Source organism: Peromyscus leucopus, chromosome 11 (assembly GCF_004664715.2).
Source record: "Peromyscus leucopus breed LL Stock chromosome 11, UCI_PerLeu_2.1, whole genome shotgun sequence".
Classification (NCBI taxonomy): Eukaryota; Metazoa; Chordata; class Mammalia; order Rodentia; family Cricetidae; genus Peromyscus; species Peromyscus leucopus.
The window spans coordinates 1,561,716-1,579,098 of NC_051072.1; the positions used below are offsets into that span (position 1 = coordinate 1,561,716).

At 40.4% G+C, this 17,383-nt stretch overlaps 1 protein-coding gene across 1 annotated transcript in view; it reads right to left on the reverse strand.

Moving 5' to 3' along the window:
* The window catches only part of Sema5a (semaphorin 5A), a 466,375-nt gene that overhangs the window by 246,893 nt on the left and 202,099 nt on the right, over positions 1-17,383 (reverse strand). Inside the window, 1 exon segment of the mRNA XM_037209370.1 lies at positions 702-801. Within this exon segment, the coding sequence (XP_037065265.1) occupies positions 702-801 (100 nt within the window).

Consider the following 17,383-nt stretch of genomic DNA (forward strand, 5'->3'; position numbering starts at 1 on the left):
GAATTACCCACATTTTCAGAGGAAATATCAGTCAGAATGATGGAGAAAACTCTACATCTAGGAGTTGGGCCCCTGTGCCCAAATACACACAGGTGCTGACAACACACAGGAATCTGATCACCCCCAGGAGACATTGTGATATTTCCTTTGAATTCTCAACTTCCTGGCATTGGGCTATTCAGGGACACTAAAAAAAGAAAAAAGAAAAAAAAGGTGATGGTGGGTGTTTAGAAGCACAGGCACATGGGGGTTTATGGTCTCTTGAACTCTACTGAAAAACACACACAAGTCAAGAATATGTTTTCTTGGATCAAAGTGCCTAGGTTTGAAACTGGGGCCCATCTTTCACAGGGTGTATGCTTCTGGACAAGTTGGCTTACGTTTTGCTTCACTTTTCTCATCTCTAAAGTAAGAACCGAAGCCAGAAAGAACCCTCCTCTGGGCTTGTGGTCTGAACAGTTTCATGAGTTCAGATCTGAAGACTTGTAGCAGCAGGGAGGGGCTCATCCACACTTGGAGTCAGGAGCTCACCCCCTCCCTTTCTGAGGATGTACCACATGTCATACACATAACACTTCATTCTTAGATGAAATTACATTATTCAGTACACAATGATTTCAGCCCAGAAACCCAGGTATCATTGCACAGATATACAATGAAATCAGAAAATATCTGTGGAGGCAAAACCCAGTATCTCTTACCTTGCTCCTACGACAAGTTCTTTCTGTCCTGGGTCAAAGGTTAACCTCGAGAAATCCACAGCATTCTCTGCTCTGAACTCCCGTAACCAGGGGCCAATTTCTAAATATGAAAAAAAAAAAATAAAAAATGAAAAAGGTAAAAAACACAAATGATCTTTCTCCAGGATGACAGAGAGGGTGCATCAGGTAGCAAGCAGAGCAGCAAGGACTCAGAGCTCCCCTGATATAATCATTGGGTACCACTGGAGGCTTTTTTTAAATTAGGAGATCACAGAATCCATACATTAACCTGTAAAACACAGAAGGTGGCCACTCAATAAAGAGAAATGCAGACCTCAGAGCTTGGCTGTGTTTTACAAGCCAAATGTGCATTTTCCTGTTGGCTGCAGATGAGCATTCGCACTTCACATGACCTATCAGAGGAACAAGGAATGATAACAACCACCTCCTGTCAGACTCCAGGGCTGAGGCCTGCACACTGCCCAACCCCACCAGGCTTAGAAGCAAGGATACAGCGTGGGCATTTCTGCCTCTTTCAAATGTATGTTTCCATCCCGGGACAATTAGATTTCTATTTTGGCCCTGTAATTAGACTTATTAAACACATTTGGCCCTCTATGAATGAGAAATTTGCAGCAACTCAATTACAATGCTCAATTGCAGTATTTCTAAGGGAAATTAGGAAAGAGCCACTCTGAGAGTCCATGCTCTTTCTTCTTCTTCTTTTTTTTTTTTTAATTTTTACAAGCACTGTTAACTCTTCTTAGAAGTTAACTTATCAGAGTCTGATGGTGATGAGCTGACAGTGTGTGAAGCGGGATGGAACGCTGCTTCTGAGCCATGCCTTATTCCTGGCACTGAAGAAACACACAGTACATTGCTTGCCAGTTTCAGGGTACCTTCTCTCCGTCCTTGGCAACCAACCATATAATCGGATGTTCTTTTTCTCTGATTTAGTGTTTGAATAATGTCATACTGACTAAATGGGCATATGCTAACTGTCAAGCCAATGCTGTTATTGGTTTAAAGAAGGACAATAGTTTCCTTGAACAGACACTAAAGATGAAAATAGATCGAGTATAGAAAACTCTTCCCATATAACATGTACTACAGAGTTTGGATAGCAAAATATCTTCACTATCAGTTACTGGGGAGTTGAATTTGATTGAAAGTTATTTTCCTCTTAAAGAAAAGCAGGTCTAAGCTTATACACAGGCTTGTTTTTGAAATTTTAACATATATGCTACTCCAAATTCTTCTTGGCATTTTACACACTTTTTTTTGCATGTTTACAATAAATCAGCTAAAACTACTCATTTATAACTATGTATATACAACACATTAGTGTTGTAATATATTATTAGTAAATGATCCTTCTGAGAAATTATGATGCCATTGGGGAAATAGCACTAATGCCCCTATAAACATAAATATAATTTATAAATATCTGTAAGGCTCTAGGAATTATACAACAGAGAGGAGAGGCTGGTGGGAATAATGGGAAGGAAGAGTCACCCAGAATCACAGGGCAGCTGTTCTAGAGGAGCAGGCAAGAGAATAATATTCAGACCACAGTGTCCCTCTGTACCAACCTCATAAGAGATCACACTTAAAGAAAAAAAAACTTTGCTTTTGTCTCGTTTTAATTATTTAATTCAGTTTTATTTTATGTGCATTGGTGTTTTGCCTGCATGCATGTCTGTGTGAGGGGTCTGTACTGGCTTCCTGGAAGTGGAGAGAGTTGTGAGCTGGCATGTGAGTGCTGGGAATTGAACCTGGGTCCTCTGGAAGAGCAATCAGTGCTATTAACCACTGAGCCACCTCTCCAGCCCATCATCTAACCATCTTTATTCTAACATGAGGACCATAGTTTCCTCTCTCTGTATCTCATATAACCATCCTTACTATGACAGTACTTCCAGGTAACGGGAGATTAAAATCAAAGTTCTGGTGTCTACAGCACAGAAGCAGAGCCTTGGACGTGGTGGCCATTGAGGAAGGAGTGAAGTTAAAGGTTAGAAGTGAGTGAGTCCATTCAAGAGTTGATGAATTAATAAGGAAGGAGTAAGGATGGAGAATGAAGAAAAGAAAAAGTAATAGCAACTTAAGAAATGCTGGACTGGAAATTGAGAGGTATACTTAACATGTAAACTATAGGGAAATTCAGGTACAGTGTATGATATCTGGGCTTTATAGCAGATGTCACAAGAAAGCATCTATAAGTTTTCAAGAGAGCACTTAATTTACCGAATCAAAGATCCTGGGAATAGGAATGGGCCATTGACAGAGAGGATGCTATGCAAAGTGTAGAGAAAGAGTAAGAATACCAGATACGAAAAACACTAAATATCATAGAATTTTGGTAGTTACCATGAAAACGGAAATGCAAGAGGTGCTGGGAGGGTCTTTGTCAGACTGGTGATTAGAGGTGAGACCAAGGAGGGGAAATTAAAGAAAACAAAACATTTTCAGGTCAAACCAAGGAGGTCAGAGGGCATGAGCTGATTTACTGAAAGGTCATGGATTCAACTGCAGCCAAAAGAATGTCACCCACTAAAATGGACAGGTGGACTGCAGAGACATCTTCACATATCACTAAGACCAGAAGAGCTGACATGATGCTTAAATTCAAAAGCATCACCATTTAGAGGAGAAGCCCACAAACAAAGAGCCCTGATCTAGACTCCCAGGCTGGAGGGAGTGCATCTCACTTCACTCACCATAACTTGCAAGCTCCAGAGGCAAGAACTCAGGCCCTCTCCGAAATACAAGAGGGGGAGAAATTAACAGAGCCAAGGCTGACCTTGCTTGTTGGTAGAAAAATGCAAACCAAGGGAGAGCAGAAAACATTATTACAAATATCAGAAAATAACCAGCTGGCTTTGTTCAGCATCCATTCATCAGTTCAAAGTGGGACAGTGGAGACAGGAGGAGCCGGATGAAAGCAGCACTTCAGGCTTGGGCTTCTGTTCTGAAGACCAGCAACAATAACAAAACAATGGTGTTTCTGAAAACATCCCCAAGAAGTAAAAAGAAGCCGAGCCAGAAAAAGAAAATGAGTTAACAGTATCGTGGTCAGTGTTGTTCCATTTCGTTAATTGAAATTCAAATGTGCCTCCCCCCACAAAACAAACAAAACAAAACTGTACTTTAACAGGAGCAACACTCGCTCAGAAATCAACCTAACTGTATAATTTCTCCATTTTGATTGTCTGTTGCATTCCTGATCAAGGTTGGCCTGCCTCAACCTTGTGTATCTTATACCCTTACTTCTTACTGAATCCATTAAGGCGCTTGTGGGAACTTCTGCACAGACCAAGTTCTCGAAATAAACCCCTATATGCACAAACCACAACTTCCCAGTCTTCTCCATCCTCTCCTGAAGACCAGGGCTCTGATTTTTGCAAAATCTCATCTCTTTAAATTCCTTTATTCCCTTTCCTATGTCAGTCCTTTTACCCTTCAAAGTCTCCAGTAATAACCAAGTCACTGCCCTTCAACATGTAGAACTCTATCTATTAAGAAACACTTTAAAGCTTATTTGGTTGCACTATTTTGCTATTAAAAGCACATAAACTAATTGTATAATGAACTCCAACATATGGTATGCTAGAGCGATGAGAAGATTAGGTTTATGTGTATTTTGGCCAAATCTATAAGGCATATACAATGTAAACATTTCATAAGTTATTTCAGACAAAAAGGGAAAGCTTCCCAATTCAGTTTGAGGTTGTAATTATTATGATAATCTAAGTGGTAAGGCTGAATCAGTAGCATTCTAAAAATTGAATCTCAGAGATCAACTGAGAACACAGCTTAAATTATATTAAAGAAATGTATATAGTATCAGCAAATCAGATATATGTATGCACATACAAATACACATGGAAACATACATATATTCATGAACACACAAACATACACATATATGCAACTACATACATAATGTATTCATATGGGACATAGGTAATTAGGCTTATCTAAGAAATGTAAGAAAGACCCTGCAATCCTAGCATCAGAAAACATGTAATTTACCTTAATATAACAGATGTCAATAACAGCAGTAAGTCATTATCAATATTACCTTCCAAAATTCATAAAATAAACAGAAACAGTCTAGCTAGGGAAGTTCAAGTTTAGGTGGGGTGTAACACAAATCTTAAAAGGTCTTATTAATAAAATCAACCCTGAAGCCAGGTATTGCTGGAAGATCAGAGAAGCAGAACAAGCCACAGCTTCCTCACCTCACCAATTCCTCAGCTGATCCTGTATCTTCAGACTGGAAGCCTCTGAGTTCTCATCCGAATGGATCTCAGCTGAACTGCTCAAAAGCCCAAAAGTTTAACCAGGCTCTAGTTTTTTTATTTTTCACACCTTTTATACCTTTCTGCTTTCTGCCATCACTTCCTGGGATTAAAGGCGTGTGTCACCATGTCCAGAGTGGCTTTGAACTCACAGCGATCCAGACAGGTCTCTGTCTCTGGAATGCTAGGATTAAAGGCATGTGCTACCACTGCCTAACCTCTATGTTTAATATTGTGGCTGTTCTGTTCTCTGACCCCCAGGTAAGTTTATTGGGGTGCATAATATATCAACCACAGTGGGGCAGGAGAGAAGCCTCAAGAGACTGGAAAGTTGGTAGAAAATGAGTTTTGGGGTTGGTCAAGAAAGGCGAAGAAGAGAGCAGAGTGAAGAGACATCCTAGAGCACTCCATGCGCTGAGGGGATACAAGTTTCATCAATATTCCAATCCTCATTGCTGCAAAGGGCTGATTTTCTTTCTTCCTCCTCTGATATTGCTGGAAGATGCATATGATGGAAGGGACCTTAAGTACAACAGATAACAGGAGCATTGCTGAGAAGTGAAGTGATACAAAACTTGCAAGTCCCAACTGAGTACCTGGGTATCATTATGACACCCATTGAACACCCTGGAAGACTCAACCTTTGCACAAGCATGATTATTGACACATGTAATGATTTTCTACCACAAAGTCAGATGAGTTGATTTTTTTGAGTTCTAACGACAACATAAGCTCCATATTATATTTTGCCAATATTTTACCAAACGTATACAGATTCTGCTTTTAAAAGGTATGTGGATTGCACTTTTAAGAAAACTATTTTATTGTCGTGAGTGATGGATAACAAATTTGGTCAAAAGTAATTGGGAACTTTAAACTGTATGCTGACTAGACAGATGCAAGTCAGTGCCCCTTCCTTATGCAGGAGAGATAATTGGAAGAACTCTTACCTCAAGCAAAAACATTCTAAAGATAGTGCAGGTAATAATGCCATAAGCTGATATCTGAAAGTATGGCCAAAGGGGGATCCTGTTGCTAAGGACAATAGTAAATCCAGATGGGGTGGGCTGCAGCCTGCAACACCAACTCAGCAACCCAGCTTGGCTTCATTGGTCAAAGTGGATAAGTGTGGATAAGGGCGGGCATGGTGGAGTTCCAATTTCATCCCACATTCTTTCACTCTTCAGTTTATTGCAAGACAGAGAAAATATTGCAAAACATCTGTGGGCACTAGAGTTCACACTGAAATCAGAATCACAGTGCACACTTCATGAGGACTGGGGATGGTAGGAAAATATTCCCCAAGCCACAGACAGAAAGTAATGTGCATCAGACAAAGAAGTTGAAGCACAAAACAAAACCTATTGTTTCTATGTCTCATGAAGCTACGTGGCTAATGCTCTGCCGTTGAAGCAATGCATGGACAATACACAGCAGGACCACGGGCACCAAATGAGGTAACAGATAATATAAGCAGGATGGCTGGTTCTAGGTTCTGTTACAGGCAACCCGCAAATCTGCCTCTCCATAGTTCTCTTTATCATAGGTGAAAATTGAAGCATGGTGAGGGGAGTCATGCTTACATCAAAAGCCAATGACATAGAAACTCAACTAGTCATGGAGCTGTACTATGGAAAACTCAATAGACATAAAAATGCAGCAGTACATTTCCGAAGTTGCAAAACAAAAGGAAAACCAGCAACCTCTTCATTTCAAAAGTAAATGTATTCCTATTGATATATTGTTAAGCAAAATCAATACCCACTTGGTTCTCAACTGCAGACTACAGAACAGTGAAATGCAGCCTTAGAAAGCTGGGCTCACAAAGCCAATCTCTCCTTCAGCTTGCACACAGCATCTACTGCTTTTTCTATTGTTAATAATGATCTGCATATCAATCAGGATCTGAGGAGGAACACTCTCAGAGGTGGGGAGAAGGCTCATGAAATTCTGACAACCTGTGTTCTTCCGATTCCCCAGAATCCACATGAAAATTCCTACATATCTGGGCACACATCTGCAATGCCAGCGCTCCTACAGAAAGGGAGGAGGTAGAGGCAGAGACTCTTCTGACATTTATAGGCTAGCTTGCCTTGCATACAGTGCTAAACAACAAGAGGCACTTTCTCAAACAATATGAAAGGCAAAGATTGACACCCAAGGTTGAAAGCTGGCCTCTGACCTCCACACGAATGCCAGGGCACATATTCATTCACTCCTAGGATCACACACACACACACACACACACACACACACACACACACACACACACACAGAGGCACATATACACATATGCACACACCCCATTTACCATGTCCACTAGCCAGGTTTTAGGATCCAAATGTCTTTTGTAAGTATTAAGGATGAAAATGCCTCACCATGTACAAATCTGCCTTATTGTAATGAACAAGATTCTGCAACAAGAAGACAGGGGTTGAATACATTGAATCCAATGGCTAAAGATCTATGCCGTCAATCATGAAGTGCTGATGTGTGAGTGTGTATGGGGGGGGGTGTCGCAGTCAACTATGGAGTGCTGATGTGTGAGTGTATATCCGGGTGTGTGTGAACCACACACTGTCCTGAAGATGTAAGAGCTGACTCTTAGCTGGTGTCAGCACAGCAGAAAGGAGAGTGCAGGGTGGAGTACACAGAACATTCTGGAAAGTCTTTTTTACTCCCTTTTTCCTGAGGTGTAAAAAGATAATCTTACCTTAAAGTTAGTTAATACTCTTTAAAGTTGGCAAGCCTCTCTCTTTTGTGGACTTCATTTGCAGCTTTTGTGCATTACAAAACCTGCCCTGTCAACACAATTGAAGCTAAGACTATGATTAAAAACTCAGGGAGTGAAGTGTTTTAAAGCTGCACCAAAAATAGGGTAGCAGGTCTGTACTGGTTTGCTCCACTGCTTCCTGCTTGCTAACTGTTCCCTCTCTTTCCCTACAGCCCCCTTTTCTAGACATCATCCTATGTCATGTGCAAAAGTCAAGTTCCCTTTGAGCAGTAGTCAATGCTCCATGCCAAGAAACATCCCTAAAACGAGAATCGCAAGGAGTTCAGCACCCAAGTTCTTTCTGAAATTCTTTAAAAGGCTACAAAATATTTCAGCTCCCAAACTTCATGTGTTCGTCTATCTAGGAGCAAGTCAAAACAAAATATTTCATCAGGGCTCAACCACTCATCACTTAACCTACTGAGAGGTAGAGTATTGCCTCTACAGCCACTCCAGCTCTGAGATTCCATTCGTTTCTGTTATTTCCCCGCCCATACGACAAATACTTGAAATATCATAGGAACTAAATGTCAACAGCAGCAGAGTTTCAAGCAACTATGGGCCCAGGTACTTCTGAGTTATACGTGACACGCAGAGTAAGAGGTAATAAGGGTCAGTTCTCAGAAAAATGCTTCAGGGAATACCTCATGAATGCGATTCACCTTTTCTCCTGCTTAGAATTGTTAAGACCTTTGTAATTTTCTACTTTACTAAATCCTTCATCACAATTTCCTTATGATAAGGACCAAGGTGGTCAGGGGCTGGCTTTAATTGCTGTTAACTCTCCCAAGAAGCAATGTATGCTCAATATTTTAGAAAGAAGTTTCAAGAATCCATATGCAATGTAAATTCTTGAAATTCTAAGCTAACATCAGTCTGAAACCACCTCGTCCATTCCCCATGAAGATAGTCCTCAGCCTGCTCCATCTTAAATTTGTGAGCCTGTCCTGCAGAAGGGTCTTCGTCTTGCATTGTGACCCGTAACGTATGACTGTAAGCTATAAAAACTAATTGCAAAATCTTAATGTTTTGCCAGGGGACATTAAAAAGTAATTTCCTTTAGATTTATGACTTTAGAATCACCAATGCTGATAATTCTACTAAAATTGGGGAAACGAGTACTTTCTATTCAATGGGTACTGTCTTCCCTGCCACCTCTCTCTCTCATCCCACCCCAGTGCCAGGAGTAGCCAAACAACCTGCCATGTACTGTGACCATGTAAGCCACAGTAACTTGAAGTCTGGCAAGTGTTAAAAGAGCCAAACGGCTCTAGGTAGTATCAAGGATTGCAGAAAACCATTTGGAGACGTCTTGGTTCACATAAGCTTCTGCCACATTCACAAATTTGTCAGATCTCCACTATTAGGACAAAGTTCACTGGCTTTAGCCATAATGGTCTCCTTCTGCCCAATCCTTATACCTTATGCTCAGTTTCTTTTCTTTCTTCTGTTACCTGAAAATCACATTCTAATGTAACCCACCACCTCTGCAGACTTCAGAAGCAAGCTCTAAGAACCCAAGAGATATGCCACATTATTAAAAGAAGGCTCTGTGCTTGGAGAGATGTCTAATAAGTCCCAAGTTGATGTCTTGGCAGAAAGAGAGACTCCAGGTATGCACCAGAACCAGAACATTTTTTCCAAGACAGACCCACATTTTCCCCAGAACTTATCATTACAACAATGTGCACCAACAATACTGGGGAGCCCAGCTATTCATTTATGTGGCCATGAATATTTATTAAGTCACTGCTATATAAAAGAAACTACGGCAGTTACTGACTGGGAAACAAAGTCACAATTATAATTTAGCTTCGAAAGAATAGACACTCACAAGAAAGATAAACTGAAGAAATATCCCTAAAACGAGAATCGCAAGGAGTTCAGCACCCAAGTTCTTTCTGAAATTCTTTAAAAGGCTACAAAATATTTCAGCTCCCAAACTTCATGTATCTGTCTATCTAGTAGCAAGTCAAAACAAAATATTTCATCAGGGCTCAACCATTCATGGGCCCCATGAGGGAAATAAATGCTTTAGTGCAGCTCTGTCCAACAAAAATGTTATACACGTCATTTGGAAAGTTTTAGTGACCACATTTAAAATGCTAAAAATGTAGGTAAATTCATTTCTATACTATGATTCAATTTACTTAGAATATTTGGATATTACCCCAAATGAAACTTACTATGTAGTTTTTATTGTTTATCTACAATATCTTTGAAGTTCTATGTGTATATTCTCTGGGGGGACACGGGGAGAGCATGCTTGTACAGGGGTTTGAAGCAGTGCACAGGTATGATGGTGCATGTGGATACTAGAGGCCAGCCTTAGTTGTTTTTAGGAGTCAAACACTATTTTCTGAGGCAGAGTCTCTCACCAGAACCTGAGATTTTCTGATTAGGCTAGGCTTGCTGGTCAGGAAGCCCCAACAATCAACTATCTTCATCTCTCCAGCACTGGGATTATATCACATACTACCATGCCCAGCTTTTCAGATGGGTGCTGGGGATCAAACTTAGGTTCTAATGTTTGTGCACCCAAACACTACCAACTGAGCCATCTTCCCAAACTAATCAATGCATTTCCCCATATTTATTTAACCTCTTTAGTTAGAGTGGCCACATCTCACTCAGTACCCGTACACAGCTAGTGTCTTCCCTTTGGCACAGCACACAAAGATTCTAAGAGCAAGCTCCCTTGGTAGCACAGAAGCCTTGTTCTATGATTATGTTAGAGGCTGATCCTAATCAAACTTCGCCCCATTCTCCACACACACTGTTGGAACAGTTTGTCTAGAAGCTCAGGTGCAGAACTTTATATCTGGGGGAGAACTAATCAAATTAGAAATTGTTTCTTAACATGCTGGTTCGGCAGGTCTAAAGCATTCAACCCAAATACACTCAAAAAAGAATATGTTTTGATTGAGTCTTTGACATTTATCCCTTTCTGATGGGAATTATTTTCTTTAATTTACCTGAGAAAATTAATCCATGCTGTATACTCTACATTAGCAAGGTGGACATGGTTTCTTTGGACATGTTGTATGAGTATGACCTCTGGAGGGGACAGTGTGGTATTGTATTCCCCCAAATATTGTGCATGCTAATAAACTTACCTGGGGTCAGAGACAGAGCAGCCACAATATTAAACATAAAGGATAGGCAGTGGTAGCACATGCCTTTAATCCTAGCATTCCAGAGGCAGAAATCCATGTGTTCAAGGATACAGACAGGCATGGTGACTCATCACGACTTTAATCCCAGAAAGCAAGCCTTTAATCCCAGGGAGTAGTGGTAGAAAGCAGAAAGGTATATAAGGTGTGAGGAGCAGAAACTAGAAGCATTTGGCTGGTTAAGCATTTTGGCTGGTTTAGCTTTCGGGCTTCTAACAGCAGTTCAGCTGAGAGCCATTGGGATGAGGACACAGAAGCCTCCAGTCTGAGGAAGCAAGACCAGCTAAGGATCCAGTGAGGTGAGGTAGCTGTGGCTTGTTCTGTCTATCTGATCTACCAGCATTGACCCCAATAACTGGCCTCAGGTTTGATTTTATTAATAAGAACTTTTAAGATTCATGCTACAGGACAGAAAGATATAAACATAGATCTGTCAGGCAGAAGCCCCATGCACAATATATAAACCTTCAGTGGAAACACAGGCCATCAAAGCAAGGTGAGTCTCTCTGATGGGAAGTTTGTAAACGCTTTGTAAAATGGGACCTCTGGGAGAATTTGGCACTGTGTATAGAATTCTGCATGTATCTCCTGGACTTTGTCAGATGTGTCTGCGCTGTGTAGTATTGGTCAACGTGACACAAACTGGAGAAACTCTGAAAGACAGAACCTCGGTTAGAAAAATTCCTCCATCACACTGGCCTGTGTACATATCCATGGGCCATTTTCTTGATTATTAATTGATGTGAAAGCCCTGGGCAAATGGGTCTCAAATGAGTATGAAAGGTAGCCGAATATGAGAGCAGAAGCTAGCTAATAAGCAGCATTCCTCAGTAGTTCTGTTTCTGCTCCTGACTGAGTTTCTCATCTACCTTCCCTCATTGGAAGACTGTGATTGAGATGTGTAATATAAGTAAACCCTTTCCTCCAGGAGTGGGCTGTGGTCATGGTGTTTATCACAGCAATAGAAAGCAAACAAGGACAGTTCCATTGATCTTTAATAATCTCAATCAACATACTATCAATTTAGAAAAACATATTTGAAAGATTAACAGTTTCTTTTCATATTGCCAGTCCTTCTAGTTAATTGTCAAACCTAGAAGTTTTGTAAATTCCTATCATCCCCTCTTTCTATGGTAAACACCATACATAATAAAAACTATATATGAATTTCTGGATGGTATTCAATTAGAATCAACTGGATTAACTGAGTCAGAAATATATACAAATTACTAGCTGATTTTGGTGATTGAGTTTTTAAGAAGAGATCCAAGTTCTCTTAAATTGAATCACAAAGATGATCATGTTAAGAGAAATAAGCCAGATGCAGAAAGACAACTATTGAGTGCTGGATCAGTCACTTTTATGTTGCTGTGATAAAACACCAAGATCAAGGGAGCTTACAGAAGGAAAGATTCACCTGGGCTGTGGTTCCAGAGTGGTAAGAGTCCATCACGACAACTGGGAGGCAGCAGGCAAAGAGGCTGGAGCAGCTGTCTGAGAGCTCCCATCAGGAAACCACAAACACAAAGCAAGAATGCAGGCCAGAAATTCCAGTCTTTGAACTCTCAGAGGCAACACCAGTAAAGTCACAACTCCTAAATCTCCGTAAAGAGCGCCACCCACTGAGGAGCAAGTATTCAAACACACGAGCCTGTGAGAGACATTTGCACTCAAACATCCACATGCGTTTTTTTCTCACATAGAGGATGTAGAGGGAAACTATGAGGTGGAGGAAGATGTTTAAAAGGAAGGGGACAAGGGGCTACAAAAGCAAGTCACGGGGTTCAAAGACTCAATATCATACATTTCCTTTCCTGTGGAGACTATGCAGATAGATTACAGAGACGATAGATAAATAGATACATAGATAGATGATAGATAGATAGATAGATAGATAGATAGATAGATGAGAGATAGATGATAGTTAGATGCCAGATAGATAGATAGATAGATAGATAGATAGATAGATAGATAGATAGATAGATAGATAGATAGATGGCAGATGATAGATGCAAGCATGTTATTTATTTACACATACATACATAGACAGACAACATGAGAACAATATAGGGACTGTTTGGGAAGCGGACAGGAACCAGGCAGAGGTGGGAAGGTAGAACTGGAGAGACAGCTCAGAGGTGAAGAACACATATTCCTCCAGCAGAGGACCTGATTTGGGGTCAGGGGGTTCACAACCACATATAACTCCAGCTCCAAGCAACCTAAAACCCTGTTCTGGTTTCTATCTGCATATGCACTCTCATGTGCAGATACCTACACATATACATGTAATTTAAAAAATAAATCTTTAAAACAGTCTTAAAAAGAAGTACTCAGGTGTTGGAGGGGGTCCAAATGAAGAGCAATGTTATGTGTGTATTAAGATAGCAGAATTGAATCTTTTATGTTGAAAATTTTAAGATAGAGAAAAGTAAATATTTTTAAATTAAAAAAATACACATACATCTTAAGTGGCTAGTCCATAGATTTATGAGATACCACTTCTTTTTTTTTTAGAACCAAGGCTGCCACCTTCTTTCCAGGGGCTATAATAGGTTTATGACTTAAAACCAGGGCAATACCATCCATCATGTACTTAGTAGCATTTATTGTGAATTCTCTTCATAGGATTTATACAACTTCTGTTTTTCAGGAATGGTATAAGGTGCATTGGACATTTATCTTTACTTCAGATACTTGCATTAAAAACCAGTAAATTATCAACAGACTATACAAATTAACAAACATTCCATTCCAAATTCCCATTATTCTATTAGGTACCATTTATATTCAAGAAAAGAAAGCCAGACTGCAGTCTGTGATAGATAAATCTTTCAAGGGAGTTAGAAACAAGCGCAGTTACATCTATTGCCATGTGTGTCCCAATCCATTGTGAAAGCAACACAGACAGAAGAAATCACATTCCTGGAGTCTGGTGGCCCCGTAGACCTCCCAACATATGGACTTACTCAAATGCAGCCAATCCCCAGCAGCCAACCCACACCCTCTGCTCACACTAGCTTTCTTTGTTCTCTAAGTTCATGCTTACACCATGTCTGGAGTTCAGTGACTCTCATAGCTTACTTTTCACTTCTCTCCATCACACTCCCAAAAGACTACTGTAAAACCAGTACGATAAAACATTCTGCTATGGTTAGTGTCAGTTGCATTTATGTGGCATGGTAATGTGTAGGTATCTGATGACCAGGACTCTTTCTAATGCTATGATGATGCCTTGCTGTGTGAGTTTTAGCAAGCCCTTATTTGTATCAGTTATTAAATAAGGAGTTTGAGTAGATTTAATCTGGAGTTCTTTGATTTATTTATCTTGTCTCTATTGTTAAAAGATCAATTATCTGTCTCGATATATGTATTTACTCTGTGACCCTGAATGGCATGGGTTTGTGGGTCTGTATGCTTTTACTGTTGTTGTTTTGGTATAAAATGCAATAATAAATGTTTTAGGCTTTGCATATCAGATTAATCTTCTAATGTAGTATAAACATAGCCATGACATGTTTATAGTGTGGACATGGCTGTGTCTCCATGAAACCCACTCAGTGAGATATTGCTATAGATTAGTTTAGGAATCACCTGAACTGTATAAATTATTGCATATCCCATTCCAACAACTGGGAGTGGCAATTACAGAATGCTTTTACACCATTGGGTTACGGAGCTTTTAATGTCTTTTATCAGAAATGAGAAAGACACGGGCAGAATCATTACTCTTCATTTAACAATATATTGCTGAACATTCTCAGAAGTTACACACAAGATCATATGAAACCTCAGTTAATTACTGTTGTTCCATTTCACCTGGGAGAAAATAGCAAGCTGTCTGGAGCTCGCAGTTTGGCCTGTTGGTCATCTGTAGTCCGGTAAGCTGCATGCCTTGCTCCCAAGCTTCCTTAGCAGGAACAGTCACAAACTAAACACCCAGATGCCTAAAAAAATTTTTTTGAACATGAAACATAAAGCTGACATTTACAACTTCAGAAGTTTTATTTCCAGGAGAGGTGGATTTCTGCCATTGCTTAGCACCCCTAGGAGAGCTCACTGTCTGCCCCACACCATCATATCACTGACTGCCACAAAGAGGTCCACAAAGAGATGGGGAAAGGAAAGGAAATTTTGCTTTTGCTCTGCTCTTTAGGTTTATTTTGGCAAATCAGTGGTTGTTTTCATTTCCAGGAACTAACCTGACAGGATCCATAAGCCTGGCTTTGTAACAGCCACTCCATCGTCCCAGCAGACCACACAACCACTGTGAGGACAAACTAGAAGCTGACTTTATGGGATCCCTGAGCTCCTTAGGGTGCCATAAATTCAATGTCACAGTTTCATTCCAAAGCGTGTGTTTAGTACCTTGACACACTCATGTACTTATGTCCTGACACATCCCAGAGGACTTCAGAGATTTCATTGCTCTGAGATTCTTTTTACATTGTACTTATCATGGCCACTTCCCCAACCTCATCACGTTTGCTCAGTAGACCAGCCCCACCGCACATGATGGGCAGGCATCCTTTCAACGTTTCATGTAGTTAATATTAGCCAACTCTGGGACTGACATCACTCTAGAAACTAGAGACAATGCAGGGAAATAAGTAAAGAATACTGCTCCATTCACAGCCTCAGATTCCCAATGAGGGAAGCAGATCAATAAGATGTTGCCATGAAGACATTGGCAAGACCTGAGTTTATAACATGTCTTGGATAGATGTGAAACAGAATACAGAGAGGGCCACCTCCTACAGGTGACATTCAAGAAGGAATGAGAGTGGGAAGGAATAGCTGCCCAGAGGGCTATGATGTGTGATTCCAGGAGGTACCCATTGGTGAATAGATCCAAGGGTAACTGAACAAGTGCAGGGGCATTGGAGAGAAGGGAGAGAAGAGCTGAGATGAAGGCAAAGTTACCTTACAAGCCAAAGTAAAAGACTCTGGTTGCTGTCTATGACAAAATCACAAACTTACTGCTAAAGGGTTAGGTGTTATCTTGACTTAACAGGAATATGGGCATGGCCATAACTACTCAATTATGCTATTGTTACTACAGACCATCTTGAATGGGTACATCTGATTTCTAAAAAAAAACCCTAAAATTCACAGTAACAAGCAGTGGGCCAGGTCTGGCCTTTAGCTGTGTATTTATCTCCAGTTTCTGTTAGAAGGCCCTGGGAAGCCAAGGTGTACAGACAAGGCGAGGAAAGACCTGCGCTGCATGGCATTCCCAAAGGTTGTGATGGTGGTGCTCATCACCAAAGACAGAATGCAAGAGGTGGGAGAGCAAAGAGTCTGGGGAAGATGCGAGGAACAGGAGAAAAGATGGGGTTCTCTGGATGAAATGATTAGGATCTTGGGTTGGTACCCAGGCTTTGTAACACAACCTCTCAATCTGCAATACCTCTTTGAGGGAGTGATAAACAAGGGACAGGTTGGGGAACAATCGAAAGTTCCTTCCCATGAGACTAAATGGAGTACCCTTCTAGAAATCCCCATAGGTATATAACTTAATAGGTTCTGGCTGCTTCTGGAACTCCTAGGTAGAGAGACATGAGGAAAAGACTTGATAGATACCAACACAGAGATGGTCTTTACTAAGGGAGTACACAGGGTGTCCATAGGGTAGGTTAGCATGAGAACAGACTTAATGGGTCAGGAAAATTGGCATATGCATCACTGAATAAAGAAACAAATATGTGCAAGTATGAGCAAACAAACCCCATATTCTTCATTAGAGGGGTCAATTTATCTTCTGTAATTTTCCACAACTTCTATAGCCTACAGAAGAACTTCAGAATAAATAATCACCATGGTATTGATCTAAGAATTAATCCAATTGTTTAATCTCATCCTCAGACAAGTATGCCATTTATCTTCATATGTGCATTTATATTGCCTCCAAAATGGATCCTGTTTTAAGCATAAAAATTCTAAGATGATCCCTCACCAAAATTATTTCTCCAAAAGTCACATCCCCAGCAAAGTCCGCAGCCACTTTTACAGTTGTATTTCTTGCCCCCTGGGCTACCTTGAAAGGCAGGCTCCGGTGGTGGCAATTAGATGCATAACTAATATCCTTTGTGAACCAGTTGCTAGACATTTGTTCTGATTTGCTTCTGTCTTTTAGTCAAACCAATTTTCTGTACATAAACAAAAAGAAATTGGAGTTGCAAACAAAAACGCTGATTTCTGCCTCCCTGTGCCTCGGGGTATGAAATTCAACAGATAATTTTTTTTTTTTGCAATTTAAGAAAAAGACAAAGGGGGTTAAGTGGGCTAGCTTGTTGACACTTTGGATCCCAAATCAAACCCAGAGAAGAGGGAAAAGAAGAAGAAAATAACTCCATACAGTTACAAGAAAGTATAAGCGGAAACGAACCCCCATGGAGTTCAAAGGGACTTGTGTTTAATCAGACACAAACA